Source organism: Zootoca vivipara, chromosome 10, assembly GCF_965207765.1.
Source record: "Zootoca vivipara chromosome 10, rZooViv2.hap1.1, whole genome shotgun sequence".
Lineage (NCBI taxonomy): Eukaryota > Metazoa > Chordata > Lepidosauria > Squamata > Lacertidae > Zootoca > Zootoca vivipara.
In genome coordinates, this window is record NC_142593.1 from 19,722,850 (window position 1) to 19,744,482 (window position 21,633).

Sequence of the window (21,633 nt, forward strand, 5' to 3'; positions counted from 1 at the left end):
GAATGAAGTTGCTGTGAACTCTTTGACATCCTAAAGCCCTGCTCAAATTTCTCTTCTGCTTGTAACAGGACACTATCAGTATTCTCCATTTCCTGTCCTGAACTGTAGTATAATATTAATGTGTAGCATTCAACACTATCAGTCCGCTTCAGATTCCTCCCTTTCAACATGTCCAATGCAGCTCAAGAGGGGGACAAAAATGTCCTTAGAAGTTGGTTGTTCTTTTTCATGTGGGTCTGGGACTACCAATCACTGGAGGATGCTGAAGTATTGGCAATGCTATGCTTCATCATTGCACTAACTCAAGCAGTTACAAGTTCCTCTGCTGCCTCTGTCACTTGAATACAGTTTACAGAGTTCTTCATCTTTCTGCTAGAGATAAGGCTGGAAGTCAACACAGGGTGGAGGGTGTGTGTGTGAAGGGTTGGGTGGGGTCTCTCTAATTATTTTGGTATAAAGTAATGTACCGTATTTTTATTTATTTTTATTTTTGATGTATAGAATGAATGAACCTTTTGATGATATGTAAAAAAAACATTTTTTGTAATTTATGAATGAAACAGAAATAAAAACAATTAAAAAAAGAAAGAATACAGTTTACAGAAAACATTCTGATCTCTGTGCAACCAATCTACTGTCCATAAGCATGCACTTGCATGACCACAGATGGTGCAGTCAGCCATTTCTGCAATTACCTATCCATTCTGATTGTAGGAATCGCCATTGGTTATATCCATTGTCAGTGAGTTCCCATGATGTGGTGTTGTCTATATAAATGGGTACCTGCGCATGCTGAGGTTCCACTGCAAATCAGTTGTTAAAAACGGAGTGGGTTAATTTAATGGAGAGATGCTGTTAATGTACGCTCATAGGCTTTCCAGACAGGAGAAATGTCTGGCATTCTCCTCATTGAATGCTTGCCCCTAAAGCCTGGATGTTGTAGAAACTGAACTGATAAACCCCTGCCACTTGTTTTCTTTTCAGGTCATTTATCCCTCTAGTGAAATGACTTTTTTTTAAAAAAAAATACTTTCAATACAATATCTTTCTATAATGCAATTCTCCCCCTGGAGAAGACAGGTTCTCATTTTTCTATTATGATATAGAACCATTTTGCATAGGGAACCATATGAGTGTATCTTAACAGAATCATCATTAAGAAATATTTGCCATCATAGATCATTTATGTTGCCAATATTTTAAAGAGTTATCAGAAGCTTATATGCTGGATAGGACAATTTTGGCTCCAGGGTGGAAGAGAAATGGGTACAAAGAGTAGTGGCCCAGCATAAAGCAGAGCAACTGAATTCTGAACTTTCGTTTCGTTTTTAAAGAATTCACTGCCTAGCTAACTTATAATAGAATGGTGTACATGTATATTCAGAAGTGAGTAACTTTATGCTTAATGGATCTTAAAGGTAAAGGGTAAAGGGACCCCTGACCATTAGGTCCAGTCGCAGACGACTCTGGGGTCGCAGCGCTCATCTCGCTTTACTGGCCGAGGGAGCCAGCATACAGCTTCCAGGTCATGTGGCCAGCATGACAAAGCCGCTTCTGGCGAACCAGAGCAGCGCATGGAAACTCCATTTAACTTCCCGCCGGAGCGCTACCTATTTATCTACTTGCAGTTGACATGCTTTCGAACTGCTAGGTTGGCAGGAGCAGGGACCGAGCAACGGGAGCTCACCCCGCCGCGGGGATTCAAACCGCCAACCTTCTGATCGGCAAGCCCTAGGCTCTGTGGTTTAGACCACAACGCCACCCATGTCCCTTACTAATGGAGCTTATTCCAACCTAAATTAAAGTGGGTACAGGAGTGCAGTAATCCGGCCAAATTAAGATTGGTTGAAATCTTGGAGCTATACTAATTTGCAAATAAGAACCTCAAAACATGGCCCATTATAGTACAAAGATGCATCTCTCTGATTAAAGGAAGCCAAATTTGGCATCTACAATATAAAATCTCCTTTTGCGGCTGAGAATTTGCAATTGATCCAAGGCAATAAGTGAGCAAAACAATGATGAGTACATTAAGTTCAAAATGTGAAACTGCAAAGTCAGAGTATTTTTGTTGTTTATCAACCCTGGCAAACTGATTTGTGGCTGCCTTTTGCTGTTAAATATCAGGAGTAGAATCTAACTATCAAGTGGGAGGGGGATGCCTGCTTTCCTAGCTTTGCGTGTGTTTTCTTATCTAACTCTTCATCAACTCGTTTTGTCTGTCAATGTTACACTACATTTATACAGTTACAGATGTTCAATGTAAGCATTTTTTTATAAAAATGTACTATCAAATTCCACAAATGTTTCATTTGCAAGGCTTAAGGGGAGAGCAGGGCTCCTTGACCTTGACAGCCCTGTGACAGGCAGAAATTAAACAGGGTAAGGCATTTCTAGAATGGAAATACAGTTAGGGGAAAAGCTTTACCTGTAGGCATTTTGTCTATCATCATATTATTACTTGTGTGTGGTCCCTGTTTACTTCTGAGCCCTCTCTGCCACCTGCAAGACATGGCACAAAGGTGCATATCACAAAGAGTATGCAAATTTTATGCAACTTATTGTCTTCTTCTGCAAGTGTAGAAGAGGTTCCAAGCAATATACTGCGTACTGGGCCTATAAAATTCTGGTGGGACCCCTGTTTGGCTGTTTGAAAGTTATAGATACTTGCTAAATAGACCAGACTGGGCTTTACTCATGTTGGTTCCATGCACAAGTTGCCAGAGGAAACCCATGCATTACAATCTTAATATTTCTTCATTTTAATATTTAATATCACACTGCATGTCACAGGTAATCCAATTATAATTCAATACAAGCCCAGGGCTTCATGAAGTTGGAGTAAACAATGTAGTTGGATGAAACTCCTCAAGTTTCAACATTTGAAGCCTTCTGTAAGGTGAGCAAGCAGAGAAAGCAGGTATTATTCTACGTTAACCCACTGATTTAAGGACAAAGGGCAAATAGCATCATACAGATGCCCCTTTCTGCTGATCTGTTCCTCAGCCGCACCAACCATGTATAGTATGCCAAGAGTGTTCAGAGCCATTTAAGAAGCTTACAGCTCAGCTCAATTATAGGTACAGCCTAGTGTGCTTTGAGATGACACTACAGATTTTTCTCCATTGCTGTTGAGAACTAAACTATTTATCTTAAACTAGGAAATAATACTAATTCTCAGAGATATCAGAATATGGCACTGAGGTGATGGAAGACGCACTGAGATCAGATTACGTCTGCAGAGTGTGCTGTCACTGAATGGATTTACTGTTTTTTTTATAAAAAAAAATAGCTTTGAGCCACATACAAAAACTGTACTTGCAACTGCCGCTTTCTGCAGAACAAAACTCAGGACTACTTTTGCCATTTGTTCATGTAGATCCACATTTTTGAAATCCTTTTCTAAATGGCATGCTGTCTTCTGACCCATCCAGCACAGCAATATTTTTTTTCTGTCTCTATTGTGGCTGATGTGTGTTGATCGTTACATATTTTCTGCATTTGTTCCTGCACTGGGTTCCATCCCATCCCATGCCTCTGTTTTCTTTCTCCTGCCTCCCAGCTTAAGAAAATCTCTTCTGTCACACAGTGACAGACTAGTCTAGAAGTATACTTGCTTTGAATGCAACCTTTATTATATTAGATGTCTGAGGAAATAAGAAAAAGTGTTTACTTTCCAACATGTAATCTTTGCTAAGGCTGTTAGGGAAACTAGCATGCTTGTAATGGTTTTGTCTGGTTCTGCTATCCTTCTATCTATCTATCTATCTATCTATCTATCTATCTATCTATCTATCTATCTATCATCTATCTATCTATCTATATCTATCTAGCATGCTTGTATACAGGGAAGTGTGGTGGTTAGGTAAGCTACTGATATAAAAATAAAAATATTGTGACACCTCAAACACTAAGGGAAATATCCAACTGCTGCCCTTGCACAAGGGCAAAGACTTCTGATCCATCTGCTCATGGAAGAGGAAGGCAATATTTGCCATCTACCCCTGCCCAGCAGTCCCCACCAACACACTGCAAATCTGTGGGAGCGGAAATTGGCAAAACGTCAAAGACTGGGTGCCTGCTGCTGACACAGCAGTGTTAGGGGGCACTAATTGGATACCCCCCTAACCCTAACAAATTTATTATGGCATAATAAAATGTGTGCCCAAAGGGATAATAAAGTATTTAAGGTGCCACAGAACTGTTTGTTGTTTTGCTAAAAGAAACTAACCCAGCTACCCTTCAGGAGACAGATAGTAGTTAGAGATGATTGAATATCACCAGGGCAGTGACCCCAAAAGAGGCATTTTTCTGCCAGTGCCTGCGAACCTTAGAATGCCCTTCCCTCTTCCATTCATCCACCAGTTGCTTCAAACATATTGTAATGATATATCTTCTTGCCTAGGCTTTCCCTGGTCCTTAATATAGAATTCCCCTTATTTGAAGAAGTGTGCATGCACACGAAAGCTCATACCAAAATAAAAAAAACTTAGTTGGTCTTTAAGGTGCTGCTGGAAGGAATTTTTTTATTTTGTTTCGATCATGCAATGTAGAATATTTTCATATACTGTCATGTGTTCTAGCAAGAAAAATCCCACTGGTGTATATGTTAGGCTGTGTAGGACTTGGGTTGTTGTAACAATCTAAACTACTTCTATATGTAAACCAACATCTACCATCTTGGACAATAATGGGCTATCATGGACAATCAGAAGGCAAGCAAGTTGAAAATAGCCCAAGGCATGTAAAAGGTTTATTTTCGCAAAAAATGCCTGCCTGCCTCATTCTGCCAATTTTAAATATTACAGCAATCTGCTGAAAGGTGGGATTTAATATTCAAGCTTTGCAATTTGTAATTTAAACATGCCAAATTATTCTGATATCAAAGTTGTGTTTTATATGTTTCAGTTCAAGATCTTTGGCAGTCCATCTGACCAAATATGAAGTCCCTTTTGGCAGTATTTGTTACACTACAAATCCAAACAAGGGCCTGTCCAATTTTTTTTTGAAAATCTGCAAGGAAGGAAATTCTATAACCCCACTAAGCAACCTATTTCACTCCTTAACTGCTCTTACATGATATTTTTAAAAAACCCACCCAAAATATAAAAGGTAAAGGGACCCCTGACCATTAGGTCCAGTTGTGACCGACTCTGGGATTGCAGTGCTCATCTCGCTTTATTGGCCGAGGGAGCCAGCGTACAGCTTCCAGGTCATGTGGCCAGCATGACAAAGCTGCTTCTGGCGAACCAGAGCAGCACACGGAAACGCCGTTTACCTTCCCGCTGTAGTTACCTATTTATTATAGGTACCTATAATAGCGGTACCTATTTATCTACTTGCACTTTGAGGTGCTTTCGAACTGCTAGGTTGGCAGGAGCTGGGACCGAGCAATAGGAGCTCACCCCATCACGGGGATTCGAACAGCTGACCTTCTGATCAGCAAGCCCTAGGCTCAGTGGTTTAACCCACAGCGCCACCCAAAATATAACTTCCTGTAAATTAAGCCTATTCCTTCTTGTCCTGTTCTCAAGTGATGCAATGAATAATTGTATTCTGTTCTGCTCATATATTTCACAATATTTGAAGTTTGCCAACATAACTGCTAATCTTTTAGCACACCAGATTTGATGACATGCAAAATACCATTCAGCTAAATAATCTGTTTATTTTAAACAAGAGGCACGTTCTACAAAGAAAGAAAGTCTCATCCCCCAAAATGGTTGTTAAATAAACTAAAAATAAAACCTCAGTCTGTTCTACATTCACAATTCAAAAATATATACAGAAGCTGGGTGTGGCTTTGTCTGCTTTTGTGGTAACCAACGATGACAAACTCCAGAACTTTTATAGAATGGTAAAATTCAAATGATACCTTTCTTCTAGCAATCCTATTGTATAAGGTTTTACAAATGTGACATAAATATAAATCTTCAAAACATCTGCTGCTAACAATAACTTGAAAACAACTTATAATAAACAACTGTTTATTGTCTGTTTTATAATAATAAACAACTGTTTATTGTCTGTTTTATAATAATAAACAACTGTTTATTGTCTGTTTTATAATAATAAACAACTGTTTATTGTCTGTTTTAACACAGCTATTGTTTCTGAGTAAACAAGCTATTCTATAAAAGGACATTTATGTTTCTTAATAAATCTGCCAATGCAATAGCAATTTTCCAATGGTGAGAAGTTCAATTTGCAGAGTTGAAAAGTTATCTAGCTTATTCTCTAGTTTTGATACAAACAGGAGAAGAATATGACTTGTATCCTAAATCACCATTATGTGATCAGTTGATCTTTCCATGTACCAGTATTTATTTTATTTATAATAATACTTCTGAACCACCAAATCATTTTTAAAAGATGGTGGTGTGCTATAGGAGCATTAAACCATTACAAAATACAGAAAGGATTAGCTTGCTTAAAGACCTCTTCAATGAGCTGAACTCTATCCATGAACAGAAGAGCAAAAACTCCAAGCGTTTGTATTTGCTCGGTTAAACAAATCTGTGAGGGACAAGGGATATCGTGAAGTCCCTCCCCTCCTGAGTTCAAGCCCATCCCCGAGCACAGGGGAAAGCAGAGAGAGTTCCGATTCCAGTGGGGAAGCAGGAAGTCGTGTCCGAGGCTCAGGCAAGGTAGCGGAGCCAGGGTCCCAGGTGGGACAGGAAGGGGCAAATAAGGGGGGGAGACCCATCCCCCCAACTCCGGAATTGCGCAGAAAGAGGAGGGGAAAGAGGATGGGTCTACCCGGTCTTCTGGGTGGACAAGAAAGACACGCAACAGCGCCGTCTTGTGGTGGATTTTAGACGGCTCAATTCAGTGACAGAGCCAGTGGCTTTCCCCATGCCCAGAGTGGACGATCTCCTGACAGCGGCACGCAGGGGCAAGATTTTCACCAAGCTAGACCTGAGGGGGGCGTACAACTTGATCAGGATCCGGGAAGGCGATGAGTGGAAAACCACGATGTTCACGCCTCTGGGCTCTTTTGAATATCTGGTGATGCCCTTCGGGTTGCAAGGGGGCTCAGCATGCTTCCAGGCCTTCATGCACCACGTCCTGGGGTCCCTCCTCTTCAAGAACTGCTTGGTCTTCCTGGATGACATCCTTATCTATTCCAATGACCCAGTGCAACATGTGAAGGATGTCAGGGAGGTGTTGCAGCGCCTGAAGGAGAACCACCTGTATGTGAAGCTGGAGAAGTGCAAGTTTCACACCAGGGAAGTAGACTTCCTGGGCTACAAACTGTCAGACAAGGGGCTGGCGATGGACAAGGACAAGGTGCAGGCCATCCTGGACTGGCACAGCCCCAGGACGCGCAAAGATGCCCAACGCCTCCTAGGCTTCGCTAACTTCTACAGGAAATTCATCAAGAACTTCTCGCGTGTTACGGCTCCCATCACGGACTGCCTGAGAGGCAAGCAGAAGTTCAGGTGGACACCAGAGGCGCAAGCAGCGTTCGAAAGCCTCAAGAGGGTGTTCGCTTCAGACCAAAACCTGTTCCACGTGGTGCAGGATGCGCCCCTACGCGTGGAAACAGACGCTTCAGACAGGGCTTTGGGAGCGATCCTGTTGCAACTGGACGCCAACAGAGAGTGGAGACCTTGTGCCTTCTTCTCCAGGAAGTTGACCCAGCCGGAGCGCAACTACACGGTGTTTGATAGGGAACTTCTTGCGATCCACGCTGCTTTCCAGCACTGGAGACACTTCCTGGTGGGCGCCAAGCACCCCATCCAGGTGTGCACAGACCACAAGAACTTGGAGTTCTGGAGAACAGCCAGGGTGCTCAACCAGCGGCAGATACGGTGGGCAGAGTTCTTCTCGAACTTCAACTTCTCCATCCACTACATCCCGGGGGAGCAGAATGTCAGGGCGGATGCCCTCTCCCGCAAACCAGAGTACATGGAGCAGGAGTTGCCACCAGCACCCAGGCACATTTTCCCCCCATCAGCATGGTCCTGCGGAGCAGCAGTGGTGAGCCAGGCAGAACTCACAGCACTAACAGCAGCTGATGAGTTTGCCACCCGCATCTTCAGAGAGCTGAGAGGGGGGAGGGAGCAGGCAAAAGACTTTGCAGAACGCAGGGGGCTGCTTTTCTACAAGGGGGCACTGTACCTGCCCACCACCCAGCTTAGACGTAAGGTCCTCAAGCAGATGCACGACAACCCAACAGCGGGTCATTTTGGAAGGGACAAAACCGCTCACCTAGTCATGAGACACTTCTGGTGGCCAGGGGTGCGGGAAGATGTTAGAGACTATGTAAGGGGCTGTGACACCTGCCAGCGGGCAAAGGTAGTCAGAGCAGCCCCAGCAGGATTGCTGGAGCCCTTAGCCACACCACACAGGCCGTGGGAAGTGGTGTCCATGGACTTCATCACGGACCTGCCCGCGTCCAGGGGCAAGACAGCAGTGTTGGTGGTGGTGGACCTTATGTCCAAAATGTGCCACTTTATACCGTGTGCCAGGGCGGTCTCTGCAGAAGAGACAGCCAAACTGTTTGTTGACCACGTATTCAGACTGCATGGATTACCTTTAAGGGTTATTTCGGATCGTGGCCGCCAATTTGTTTCCAGGTTCTGGAGGAGGCTCATGAACCTCCTGCAGGTGGAGGTCAGCTTATCGACGGCTAGACACCCGCAGACCAACGGGCAGGCGGAGAGGGTCAACGCCATTCTGCAGCAGTACCTGAGATGCTACGTCAGCCAGAGACAAACGGACTGGGTGGATCGCCTGCCACTGGCGGAATTTGCCTACAATAATGCAGTGCACGTCTCCACAGGGGTGTCGCCCTTTAAGGCCAATTATGGGCGCGACCTCAGATCTTTCCCGGAGAGGGAGGGGGAGGAGGAGGAGGAGGGCCCACTGGCAGAGGATTGGGCAGAGGAACTGGAGACGGTGCACCAGCAGCTCCGAGAACACTTGGAGAGGGCCAAGGAAGCGTACAAGAAGGGGGCAGATCGCCACAGGCGACAAGGGGAGGTCATCAGGGTGGGGGACAAGGTTTGGTTGTCCTCGGAGGGCCTTCCCGTTAGAGGGAGGTGCAAAAAGCTGGCGCCCAGACGGCTGGGCCCCTTCACGGTCACGCAACAGGTCAATCCGGTGGCCTTCAGATTGGCACTACCAGAGAACATGAGGGTGCATCCAGTGTTTCATAGATCGCTGCTGTCGCCGTACAGGGAAAGCAGCAGGCTCCGAGACAGCGAACAAACCCCCGAGGGAGGGGGGGAGAGGGAAGGCAGGGAGCAACTCAATGAGGCCACGGCCATCCTTGATTCACGGAGGGGGGTGGGGGGCCTGGAGTACCTCATGGCATGGGAGGATGCTCCACCGTCACAGAATCAATGGGTCCCAGCCACTCAGATACAGGAGGAATTCTTGGTGGAAGAATTTCACGCCCTCTTTCCCCACAGACCCAAGCCCTGGCACATGGAAAGGGAGGGGGAGGGGGAGGAAGTACTGGAGAGCAGTTCACCATGGGGATGGGAAGCGGAGTTTGAGGAACCAGAGGAAGAAGTATGGGCGTCGCCGAGATCCACCCAGTCAGAGGAAGAAGCAGACTGGCAGCACATTTTTACCCCCACCAGCTCTGACGCCACGGACTTTTTGGGATTCCAGTCCTCCCAGGCGGAAGGGGGGGCTCGCAGGACTGGGGGGAGGTGTTCACACCAACGGGCTCGGAAAGTACTGAGTTCTTAGGCTTCCAGTCGTCACCGACACCTGGGGGGGGACCTGGGGAGGGGAGAAGGGGAGCTTGGGAGGGGGGTGGATGTGAGGGACAAGGGATATCGTGAATTCCCTCCCCTCCTGAGTTCAAGCCCATCCCCGAGCACAGGGGAAAGCAGAGAGAGTTCCGATTCCAGTGGGGAAGCAGGAAGTCGTGTCCGAGGCTCAGGCAAGGTAGCGGAGCCAGGGTCCCAGGTGGGACAGGAAGGGGCAAATAAGGGGGGGAGACCCATCCCCCCAACTCCGGAATTGCGCAGAAAGAGGAGGGGAAAGAGGCTACCCAGGCTTTTGTGTTGGAGAAAGACGCGCCAAAAGCCATTCGGAGGTTCTGAACCCGACTGAACACATAGCTCCGTGTAAATAGCAATGACTTCAGCACTGTAAATACGCAGCACCAATAAAAGAATAAAATGCAGAGCTGTGTAGAGTCGTTACTCTGAAGTAGCCCGCTCCGACCACTGTGACAAAATCCTAACACTGGTTGGAGAGAAGTGGGATACAAAAAGGTTGTGGAGCTGCCACCACCACAACTGAACCTATGTTCCTCACACACCAGCCAGGACAGAATGGAAGGGAGTAAAATCCATGTGCTTTTTGCTGCACGAGCTTTTAGGCCAGACCAAGAGGTACAAATCATGCCCCTTTGTGGGTGTTAGATTCTTGGCTATCTCCACTTGGCCACACACAAACACAGAACACCCCATTTTGTTACCTTCCACCATACTCTGCAACTGCAGTGGGTCCTCTGTAGAAGCAAAGCCCTCTACCCAACCCACTGGTGGAGGCATCCAGATAAGGGTTTAGGATTTCTGCCTTAGATATTGTAGGAGGGAGACTAGAATATTATTCCAGGAATAATGGGACAACAAGAGAAACCACTTGAGAGAGCAAGAAAGCCTGAGACTGCTGACGGTTGCAAACCTGGTGGAGCAAATGTTACAGGCAATGCAGTGTCAGGGGATGAAAGCAGAAAGATAAAGTGAGTGGCTAAAGTAAGGGAAACCTTTAAAGAAGGATGAGTAGTCTGTGCTGTGTCTTGCACAGGGATTATTATTTTCATATTAACACCACTTATCTCCCTTACTGTGGACTAAACCATACCCTTTAGCTCAGCATTACACTATTGAGAAATTGCAATCCATTTCTTCGCTGCAAAACAGCATTAAGAGCTGACAATTTGAAGAGAACAAGCCACGGCAAGGGAGATTAACCCTTCCATCATTTATCTCCCCCCCCCCCGGAAGCTCTCGGAAACTGCTGGAAACTCTCACAAAATGAGACCGCAAGGGAAGTTGCAGGCGGGGAGGGAGTCAGCACCATTCTCCCTATTGTGTCCACGCCCTAAATATTCTACAATTAAAACTAAAATCCATAAGAGAATAAAACAGTCTGTATCATCTGATGACAACATCTTGTGCAGAAACTACCTGCTATTTAAAAGTGGGTCCATGGGAACATGCAAAGCAAGGAATCAAGAAACCTAAGTCTCTCTTCACAGCAAGTTTTACTGTATGTAATTTTGCACAGGGAAAATTTGAATTAACAAATCTACAGAAGTCAATGGCACTGAAATCAACCCATTCTAGATCTGTTTCAATGTTATTTACAATTGTAACCACCTATATGCAAGGTTTTTTTGGTTCTTCATCTAACACAGGGTGTCTCAAATTCCTAGAAGGATGGATACAACTGGCAGTGCAATAAATAGAATGGGGTGTGTGGGTAGGCAATTGATTCAGGGGACAACATCAAAGGAAGATAACAGGAGGGCTGAGCAAATCCGGATTTTCAAAAAACAACATTTTCATTCACAGAGTCAGAACCCTTAGGGAGGGAAACTAAAACCTGGTTTCTGATGTGTCATTAGCAGAACTATAGCTGTAATAACCTAAATGTGACATTTTCATTGAAGCTGATGGAGCACTGCAGACATAAGTAAAAGGGATGCAAATGTAAGGGACTGAATATACCTTGATCCTTTAAACATAATTGTTTTATATGTGAATTAAGCTTGCCTTGGGAATAACGGTCACCATCAAACCCCTCAAGAACAAAGGCTCCTAGTATAAATTCAGCGACAGTAATATTAAAGAGAAGAGACTGTGTAATTTCTTATCTGTGGGATTTATGGGCAGAAATGCTTATGAGGCAATAGCATCTAATGCTAAAGTGTGCTAGATTTTGCCCCTCTGTTGTGGCTGCTCTCCTTTATTTAAGTGCTCTTTCCCTGCCAACCTTTTTGGAGCCATGGGCCCATTTCCAAACCAGATGAACTGTTGGCAGCACCAACACTAACCACATACTGAAAGCCTATTATATTGGCTACAATTGAATGCTACTTCCAAGCCTATTTTGTGTCTGTGGGGGGGGGGGTTGGGGTGGACACCAAGGAAAGCCTCCGCCCATGCAACTATGTGTGTGATGTTAGTCAGTGGCATAGCAAGGTCAGGTGGTAGCTGGGGTGGAATTTTTTTTGTCACACACACACACACACACATTGAAATTGAAATCTGTCAAAGAGAACCGCACAGGTGATCCTGATGCAGATCCCACCTTCTCCCCTCCCTCCCTCCACCCCGTCAAAGAAAGCTGCGCAGGCAATGCTGTTGCTCGTCCTGATCCCGCCTTGCCTCGTTAGAGACATGGCTCCTTCTCACCTTCCTCCTCTCCCCTCCACCCCTACACCAGCGCGTGATCTCTCCCCCCCAAAAAAACTAGCTGGGCTGCGGAGCTCTCCTAGGCGCTTCTTCTCCCCCCCCCAACAGCGCACCTTGGCCCTTAAATGAAAGGCGAAAGCAGGCAGCCACAGCCTCTCCCACCTCTGTGCGCTTCTCGGGAGTCCCACGTCAGCCCCAGAAGGACCCTGCCTTGCCCCGTGAGCAGCACATCTTTGACCATGGCCACACAGACACACACACACTCAACCCCACTCGGTTCCACTACACAGGCAGCGTCGAGTTCAGCCGGCATTTTGTCACACACCCCCTCATGATGTACCCTAGGCAGACCGCACCCCCTGCCCCTGATGTTAGTGACCCCTGATGACCTACAAGTGCCTAATTCCTGCCAAGCATGAGGTCTGCAGACCTCCCCTTTCAGGATTTCTCTCTCTAAGCATCCATTAAGTTCTAAAACAATGTGATACGTAAATCTGATGGCAGATTTCACTGTCTTTATCTCACTGTGTTTATTTCCAATGACTTGCAAGACACAACATGATGCAACTTGGATATATAAAATATGAGGGAGGGATAGTGTCACATGAAACAGTTAAAAACCACTGGAGATGCATCACACATAGGCATTAATAATAATAACACTGCTATGACACACAAATTCAGGAATCCTGATCAATGCAAAAAACATCAATGTGAATATCCAGATTGTTACTTGCATATAAGTCCTCATAGGTGTGTACTTGCTTGGATCTTGCTTGGTGGTGTTTGCCTCAAGGTTGGCCCGATGCCCAAAAATAAAATATAATAGTTCACTCTTGATAAAACAGAAACCTAGGTCATGGGTAGGCAAACTAAGGCCCGGGGGCCGGATCCAGCCCAATCGCCTTCTAAATCCGGCCTGCGGACTGTCCAGAAATCAGAGTGTTTTTACATGAGTAGAATGTGTGCTTTTATTCAAAATGCATCTCTGGGTTATTTGTGGGGCATAGGAATTTGTTCTCCCCCCCCCAAAAAAATCATAGTCCAGCACCCCACAAGGTCTGAGGGACAGTGGACCAGTCCCCTGCTGAAACGGTTTGCTTACCCCTGACCTAGGTCTTCAGTCTGAGTGTTAGGCTTAAGCTTTAATTTGTATTCTCCACACTATACCAAACTCTGGGTACACAGACCATTCACTGAAGCAGGAGGACAGCTATTTAACATCATTATTTGTTGTAAGAACTATTTTAAGTACAGCCCGGTGTTTATGAGGTTCTACAAAAGAAAATGGATGTACAAAGAGCATGGGGCTGGGTGACTTAACATGCTCATTTTGGAATACACCTTAAAAAGCTCATGAAAACATAAGAAATAGGAAAAATAACTGTATATGTTATCTTCTGTGTAATTTTATCCAGTGTAAAATACATTACAGGAAAAGATTCAGGAGTATGCTGTTATAATCAGGCAGTCCACCACACACACAGAGTTTGTTTTATACAAAACAACATAAGGGTCTATGCATCTGAGAACATTACACAGTCACCTAATGTGCATATTAATGTGCAAATGAATACAGTGGTACCTCTGGTTAAGAACTTAATTTGTTCTGGAGGTCCATTCTTAACCTGAAACTGTTCTTAACCTGAAGCACCACTTTAGCTGCCGCCGCGCCGACAGAGCACAATTTCTGTTCTCATCCTGAAGCAAAGTTCTTAACCTGAGGTACTATTTCTGGGTTAGCGGAGTTTGTAACCTGAAGCATTTGTAACCTGAAGCGTTTGTAACCTGAAGCATTTGTAACCCAAGCACTGTACTACAGTGCAATCCTGCCACTCAGTAGTAAGTCCTATTGAATTCAATGGGGTTCATTCCCAGGTTAATTGGGTTAGAATTGAAATTCTACGCAAACTTCCTTGGGAGTCAGTCCGAGTGAAACAAATAGCACTTAACTACCAAGTGAATGAGAAATAGTCAATCCAAACTTAAATTTCGTATTTCTTGAAAAGGTTGATATCAATCAGTAACTGACAGCCCACCATCATCTAGTATGTATTTTTCTGCACACTTCGGCTGTCCCATCCGAAGAATGATACAGATCTAAAACACCTGCACCTGGGGAAATGATATTCTTCACAAAAGCTCCCCTACAAAAAATGAAATTCTTAATTTACACTCAAAAAGGCATTGGTTCTGTGTTAGGATTTTCTTTCCAGTCAGCATGTGCTTTACCATCATTATTGTAGGAAAAAGCATACCTCCCTCTATTGGCCTGAAGCACGATCTTCATATTATGCAATGTGTGCCTCAGTAAACATCTGTAAAAACTTTATATTTAAAATAATTCTAAAATGATATGAGTATTGTAATTGTGCTCCGTTCTAAAGCAAAATGACTTTGCACAAGTATCACATTTTGATAGAAATGCTATTTAGAAGGCAGATCTCTGTCAAATGCCAAAATTCTATGCACACTTATTGGAGCAGAAACATTAATTTGTTTTCCTAATGGACTTAGAATGAAGATTAGGCTTAGCACAGATGTCAGTTTCCAAGGGTTGCAAAATCTTTGGAACTGAACTGGCCAAATACAATACTATGAAGATTTCCAAGTGAGTGGTCATCACCTTTGAATACCCTCTACAAGACTGCGGGGTTTGATACCTTCTCTCTTACAAGCTGTTCACATCCTTTTTCCTTTGTGTTTCACCAGATTATGCAAACAGCGAATATAGCATATTTTAACAGCATGTATGTACATCATAAAAATAAATAAGCCATTCATCTCTATTCAAAAATGTCTTTTAACTAAATTTCAAAATTCATCTGACACTGGATTTCCAGAAATACTTTGAATCACAGTGCATATTCTCTTTTCTATATGCTCACGCACACATTTACTTTCAGGGCGAAAGATGTTAAATTGCATAAACAAGTATTAGCAAAACATCTGATGCCAAGAGCTGTCCACAGTGCTGAAGGTGAAAGCCTGTACTGTGTACAGAGCTGGTGATTTTTCTTTCTTTCCATAGAAATTGAGTTTTAATAATATATAGTGAAACTCTTCCCTACGCCCTCAAAAGAAAATAGTGAAGTCAGGCTGCCTACTGATGTAGATTTATATGCTATCTAAAAGCTTTTATACCAGAACTAAAAATAGCCACTGCCAAGGCTTAGAAAAACAACACTATACAAGTGTTTGAACTTTCTATCACTAAGATATCTGGGAAGTATGATACTGGAAAGCCCAAGGAAATTATTTGTACTGGAAGGTTTCCTATGACACTTTCTGGAACTAAAATGAACCCTTATTTCATTCCTTAGCAAGAGAGAGGGAGAGAGAACACATTTGTTAAGCTAATATTCCTGGTTACGATGTAACGCTATTTCCTTCAGAACTAAAATATTTATTGCAACATAATTAGAGAAAAATGTTCCTGTCTGTTGTTTCTCCTAACTTATATTATGTTGGATTACACTTCTTTTCAGAATACATTTAAATAGTCACAAGTAACATAGACAAATTATAACACAGAACTACATCATCAAATTATAACGCAGAACTACATACATTGAGTGAACGAACTCAAATCACTGCATACATGATTTCCCCACAACTATCCACCCCAAAATATAGCTGGTTTCTGCTGATTTTGTGGGCACTGACTATTGCTGTGCTAATTTTCTATCATCTGTTCATGAGAGAGCAGGTGGATATTTCACAAGGTGAGACTAAATGATGCAAAGGATGTAATGAGGTCATTGTGGTCAGAAAGAAAGAAAAGCCCAGACTTCATTTGAAGAAGATTTGGAATGTACCAATAATTTCACAAGGATGCCCTGCTGTCTACAATAGCCAGATTTAAAGGAGTACTACTATTTAATTAGGCTTTTAAGAGGCAAGAACAATAATGGCAACTACTGGTAAAACAAATTGTCATCAGCTATTCACAACCACTTTTAAAAAGTAGTGAGTTTAGAAGTAATCACATAACTCTAATAAAAGGTTAATTATTGCATTTACCAGCACTTTCATAAATATATCACGGGGGGGGGGGGTGTTCACTAGCATAAAGTATTTGTAAGGTTATAACTCGCCAAACTCTTACTTGGGTTCAAATGCTCAGGAATAAATTATTTGAACACTGATGTTCAGAACTTAACTGGTTGTAGGCAATGCTGATTTTATAACATATACCACTCAATCCTTTGAATGTTTACTCAGAAGTAAGTTCCAGTGTGTTCAATGAGATTTGCTCTAGGGAAGCAGGGGGGGGGGGACGTGCACAGCCCTGTATTGATTTGAATTGATTTATTTGCATATACTTAATTGCAAATAAAGATTGATCTTTTTACAAAAGTGCTACAAATCAAACATCTGTTTAAAGAAATGTAAACTATATTCCTGTTATCCCTTTTAAATGCTTAGTACAATTATATTCATCTTTTTATGACAAGCAGTAAGCTTCTTCAAGCTCCACATGACTCCTGAGAGGATATTTTATTTGCATTACTGAAAACGATGTACTATTATTGTGATTTGAAACATATTAGCTCAGATTTACTGGGGGAGGTGTGCATGAAAAAATATTGGTAGATACGTTATGGGTTCCAAGAGGGGGGGAGAAAGAGATTTCCTTTTTAAAAAAAAAAATACTGTCTCACTTTCACACAAGCAATTCTACTGTTTGTACTAAGAAATATGAACCTAAGCTGGGAGGAAGGTTTGATAAGACTGTGATCCTATGCAAGCCTACCTGAGAGTAAGTCCCATTGGGACATACTACTGAATAGATATGTACATATGTATATTGTTAATGCTTTTTTTAATGTAAATGTTCTTTCTACTAGAGCTACAGTACAAGTTAAGCGAAACAGATCCTGTGACCTTGAGCCATACAACACACAGCTACCTGAGAAAGAACCTTCAGGATCTATGGTTTGGTTTGAAACTGCTCGAAAACACTTCACAATTACGGCTGCCTATTACATGCTGGTATTTTCCTCCATCAATTAAAGAAAAAGCCTTGGTCCTTGAAAGATATTGCATTTATAAGAATAAAGATATTCCATTTATAAGAGGTTCTCTGTGATAATTGAACAGCATTCTATAGGAATACATTGTACCCTTCACACAGGACAGTTTTACTACACTGAGATAGTTTTCATCCCATGCATACTTCCTTGGGTGTAAGGAATACTCAAATAAGCAAATCTCCCAAGTAAGCACATACAACATTAGGGTGCACATAGGGGGAACCATACAGCATTACTTGTGAAGTACACAATTGTATCTGTGATACTCAAATACAAGTAATTTAGTTAGGAAGACACATTTTGTAAGCAACAGAATACACTTTTTCCAATTCAGAGACAATGTCCTTAGAGGAAGAAACATCTAAATCTCGAAAGGGATTGATCTTCCAAACCACTTTTACTTAAAGAAAAAGCTAATCATCGGCCCTTTAAACAAAACTGTGTTTTGCTGATTTTTAAAAAAGATTATTGTGGTTCATTACTGGAGTTTTGCATCTAGCACAGCAGCACCAAGGTTTGATATTTGGAGGTGACTGAAGAGTCCACAATTAGTCATGTGATCCTGTATGGATTAGCATAACATGCAGTTGTTGTAGAAGAACGGGCAGGCATTAAAGCTCTTCATTTTGCCTTAATAAATTGCCTTTGAGGGCTAGAAAAGCACATCTAGTACATGCAGACTAGGGTACTCAGACATTGGAAGTGACAATATAGCTAGTAGCACCTAAGACGTTGCGCTGTTAACTCTTTAGTAAGAATGCATCAATGCAGTCTGCTTAGTTTCACAGAAACGTCCTTGAAACACAGGTAGCAACAAGCCTCAGATCATAAGTGGAACGTACCTGAATTTCCCTTGCGTGGTATACAATAATCAGACCAAGCAGAATGATTGTAGAGAGGCTAATAAGGCATTTTAGGGCTAATGAATACAGCGACTCCTGCAAGAGAAAAATAGATGCTTTTTACACTGATCTTTATGTCCTTCATCTTGAAGATCTCAGAGGGGAATACAGGCTATGTTTTGTAAGAAAGACTTTGCTCTTAAAAACAACAACACACCTTAAAAAGTATAGATCTTTACATTAAAAAGCAACAACACAGAACAATATATAACTAATGAGCTAAATGTAAACTCACTGTTCTAGCAGAGTAACCCAGTACAGTACTGGGAAGAGATAAACTCCTTCAAAGGCATAGCAAAACAACTGGGAGTTAAAAACTCACCCCCGAAAATGTTACATGCAGGTCTAACTACACTGGGCAAGCCTTTCTGGAATTAAAGCTATCTAAAAGGCAGTAATCTTGTAAGGGATGCTAAAACCATTGATGCAAAGCATTTAAACAGCTGGCTTTTCCAGTTATTATCTTATCAAGGCATTATCCGATTTTCTGTCCCCCGTCAGCTTTGCAGTGTGGTAACAAAGAGGCAGGGTTTTAACACACAGCTGTCGCTGCTCAGATCAGGAGCTACAAGCAGCAAGTGCCTGCATACCAGATGCGGGGCATCTTAGTGTAGAAAGCATCCACACAGCATTCATTCAGAATGTATGGATAAAGAATGATTATGGGAAAAATCTTACTAGGCTAACATGGATTGGCTGTGCAAGTTAACAAGTTCCTCTGTTACTCCTTGCATAGTATGCTGTGCAATGTAGCAGATGTACGATACACATTTGTTCTACAGCAAAGCATGCATGGATGGGCATTTTAAACATCTGCGGAAAAAGCAAGCAAACTCCAAGCCACGCTGCAAGGTTCCCAAAAATAGCGGCAAATGAAGGCTCTTTTCCAGTGTAAGTAGCTATGGGAAATACCTACAGCTCTCTGGCTGAAACAGTCCCACAGATTTCCTAGGTAGATTGTGGCCATAGTAATAGGAATTTCTGGATATGCAGTCTGTAGGATTAACTTCCAAGTAACAGAGTTTACAGGACCAGAGCACTTGGCTGCATCCCTAAAGGACTTCCTTGGAAGTAAATGCCACTACAAGTAAGTATTCAGGATCGGGATTTCAAAGTGGTTACCTGCCCCATTGGAGGAAGTAAGCAATATTGAAATTAGTGGCTAAGTAAGCATGTGGGACATTAGAAAACCACATTACTTGTGAAGCACAACTGCGTTTGGGTGACCTACACAAAAATAGTTCAGTTTTAACACACAGCTTTAGTAGCTCAGTTTTAACGTACACAAAAGCAGTTCAGCCGGGAACCCACATTTCCTAAGCAACAGAGCGCACTTTTCCCAATTCAGAGACAGTGTGTCCTTATGGAGTGGGGTTGGATACGACAATACGAACTGCTACAAAAAGATGTGGAAAGGAGAGGGAAAATAATGAAGTGGGAAAGGGAAGAAGGAGAGGAAAGGAATGGACGTGGGCAAAACAAGAAAGGAAATGCGGAGGAGAAAGAAAGAAAGAAAGAAAGAAAGAAAGAAAGAAAGAAAGAAAGAAAGAAAGAAAGAAAGAAAGAAAGAAAGAAAGAAAGAAAGAAAGAAAGAAAGAGGGAGGGAGGGAGGGAGGGAGGGAGGAAGGAAGGGGGAGAGAGGAACAGAGAAGCAGAGAGGAAATACAGCGAGGCCAGGGATGCGAGGCAGGCGATGCGAGGGGCAGCAGGTACCTTGGTGTAGGCGCCCCACGACAGCTCGGTCTCGATGACCATGACGACGATGCCGAACATGCCGAAGATGAGCGCGTAGTCGCTGAGGCGCTTGCGCTTCTCGAAGAGCGCGCGCCGGTGTCCCAACTTGTAGCCGATGTTCTGGTTCTTCTTCTTGCTCGACTTGCTGCCGCCGCCGCCGCTGTTGGTCTGACTGCCGCCGCCGCCGCCGCCGCCGCCTGAGGATCCGTAGAGCGCCAAGTTGTTGGAGTTGTTGTGCTCGGGCTTGGACACCACGATCTCCGGGCCGGCGCCGCTGGCCGAGGAGGCGGCGGCGGCAGCCGAAGCGCTGGGACTGGCGTGTGAGGGAGGCGGCGGCTGGTGGGGCTGCAGCGGCTGCGACTCGGAGTCGAGCTCGTGCAGGTTCCTGCGGGACGAGCTGAGGTTGCTGAGAGGACGCATGACGCCGCCGTTGTATCTGCAGCTGCTCATGGCTATTTCCGTGAAGGGGTTGCTTTCCCGCCGCTGCTGCTGGGACGCTGCTGGGTGGCTGTTAGGGTGGCTGTGGCTGCCTGCGCTGCCGACGCTGCTGCTGCTGGGGCTTCCCGCCGGCTGCTCGCTATGGCACGGCTGGTAGTAGTGGGAGTGGTGGTGGGGCTGGGGCTGGGCGTAGTGGTGGGGCTGCCTGGGCGCACTGGCATGGCTGGAAGGGGTCAGCTCGCTCACGTTGAGCTGGCTGCCCGGGCGCGACGAGGCTGCGGAGCACGAGAGCGGCGTCGACGAGCGCGCCCGGAAGGCGCCCGCCGCCGAAAGGGGCGACGAAGTGCGGAGCAGCAGCGGTAGGTTATCTCCCGCGCCCGACGCAGCGCCGTAGTGAGCAGCGCAGCAGTTGTTGCACTGGAGGCATGGGCTGCTCTGCTGCTGCTGCTGTTGCTGCTTGTCGTGAGCGTGGCGCTGCTGCTGCTGCTGTTGCTGGCAATGCGGGTGTGGGCGCTGCTGCTGCTGCTGCTCTGAGCAGAAGCCCGGCTGGAACTGCAATGGTGTTTCCATGTCAGAGCTGTTAAAGCTGCAGGAGGACCAGGCGGTGGTGCACCCTGCGCAATGCGTTATGGTCGGCAGAGGGGAGTCCTGTTGCCGCCACGACGGGCCCATCGCGGCTCCCGTAGAATCCAGGCGCCGAGTCCGATTGGTCGGGCGCACCAAAACAACGGGCATCACGTCACCTGGAAAAGGCGGGAGGGTTGGGGGGCGAGAGAGAGAAAGCAAGTTGCAGCGTGAGGAGGAGAAGAAAAGCGCGCGAGCGGGGGGGGGAGGCGAGAAAGAGAGATTCCCAGGAGCTGCGCGTGCCGCCGCCTCTGCTGCTGGTGGCTGTGCCAGCCGCGGGAGCGCGCGCTTCTCTTCCCTCCTCCTCCTCCTCTTCTTCTCCGCCCGCCTGCCCGGGGGGATTCCTCCACCACCTGCCATCGCCAGACACTCACTGCAGTGGCAACCCCGGCGGGAGAAGGAGGGGGGCTGTCACCAGCACCACCCGCTGCTGCTGCTGCAAGAGTTGCTCAGGCAGGTAAGGGTTATTTCTCCCCCATCCCATCCCACCCCCTCCTCCAAACTCCCCTT

The 21,633-nt window shown here is 44.8% G+C and overlaps 1 protein-coding gene across 2 annotated transcripts in view; it reads right to left on the reverse strand.

The window, feature by feature from the left end:
• Window positions 1–21,234, reverse strand: part of KCNN2 (potassium calcium-activated channel subfamily N member 2) — a 94,369-nt gene extending 73,135 nt beyond the window's left edge. The window contains exons 1-2 of one of the 2 annotated variants that reach the window (XM_035100160.3): window positions 20,041–21,234; window positions 18,268–18,363 (exon numbers count right to left, since the gene is read on the reverse strand). In XM_035100160.3, coding sequence (XP_034956051.3) covers window positions 18,268–18,363; window positions 20,041–21,234 — 1,290 coding nt within the window. The remainder of the gene's footprint in view (window positions 1–18,267; window positions 18,364–20,040) is intronic. The other variant, XM_088652694.1, reaches the window with a different exon arrangement.
• Window positions 21,235–21,633: the final 399 nt, after the last annotated feature.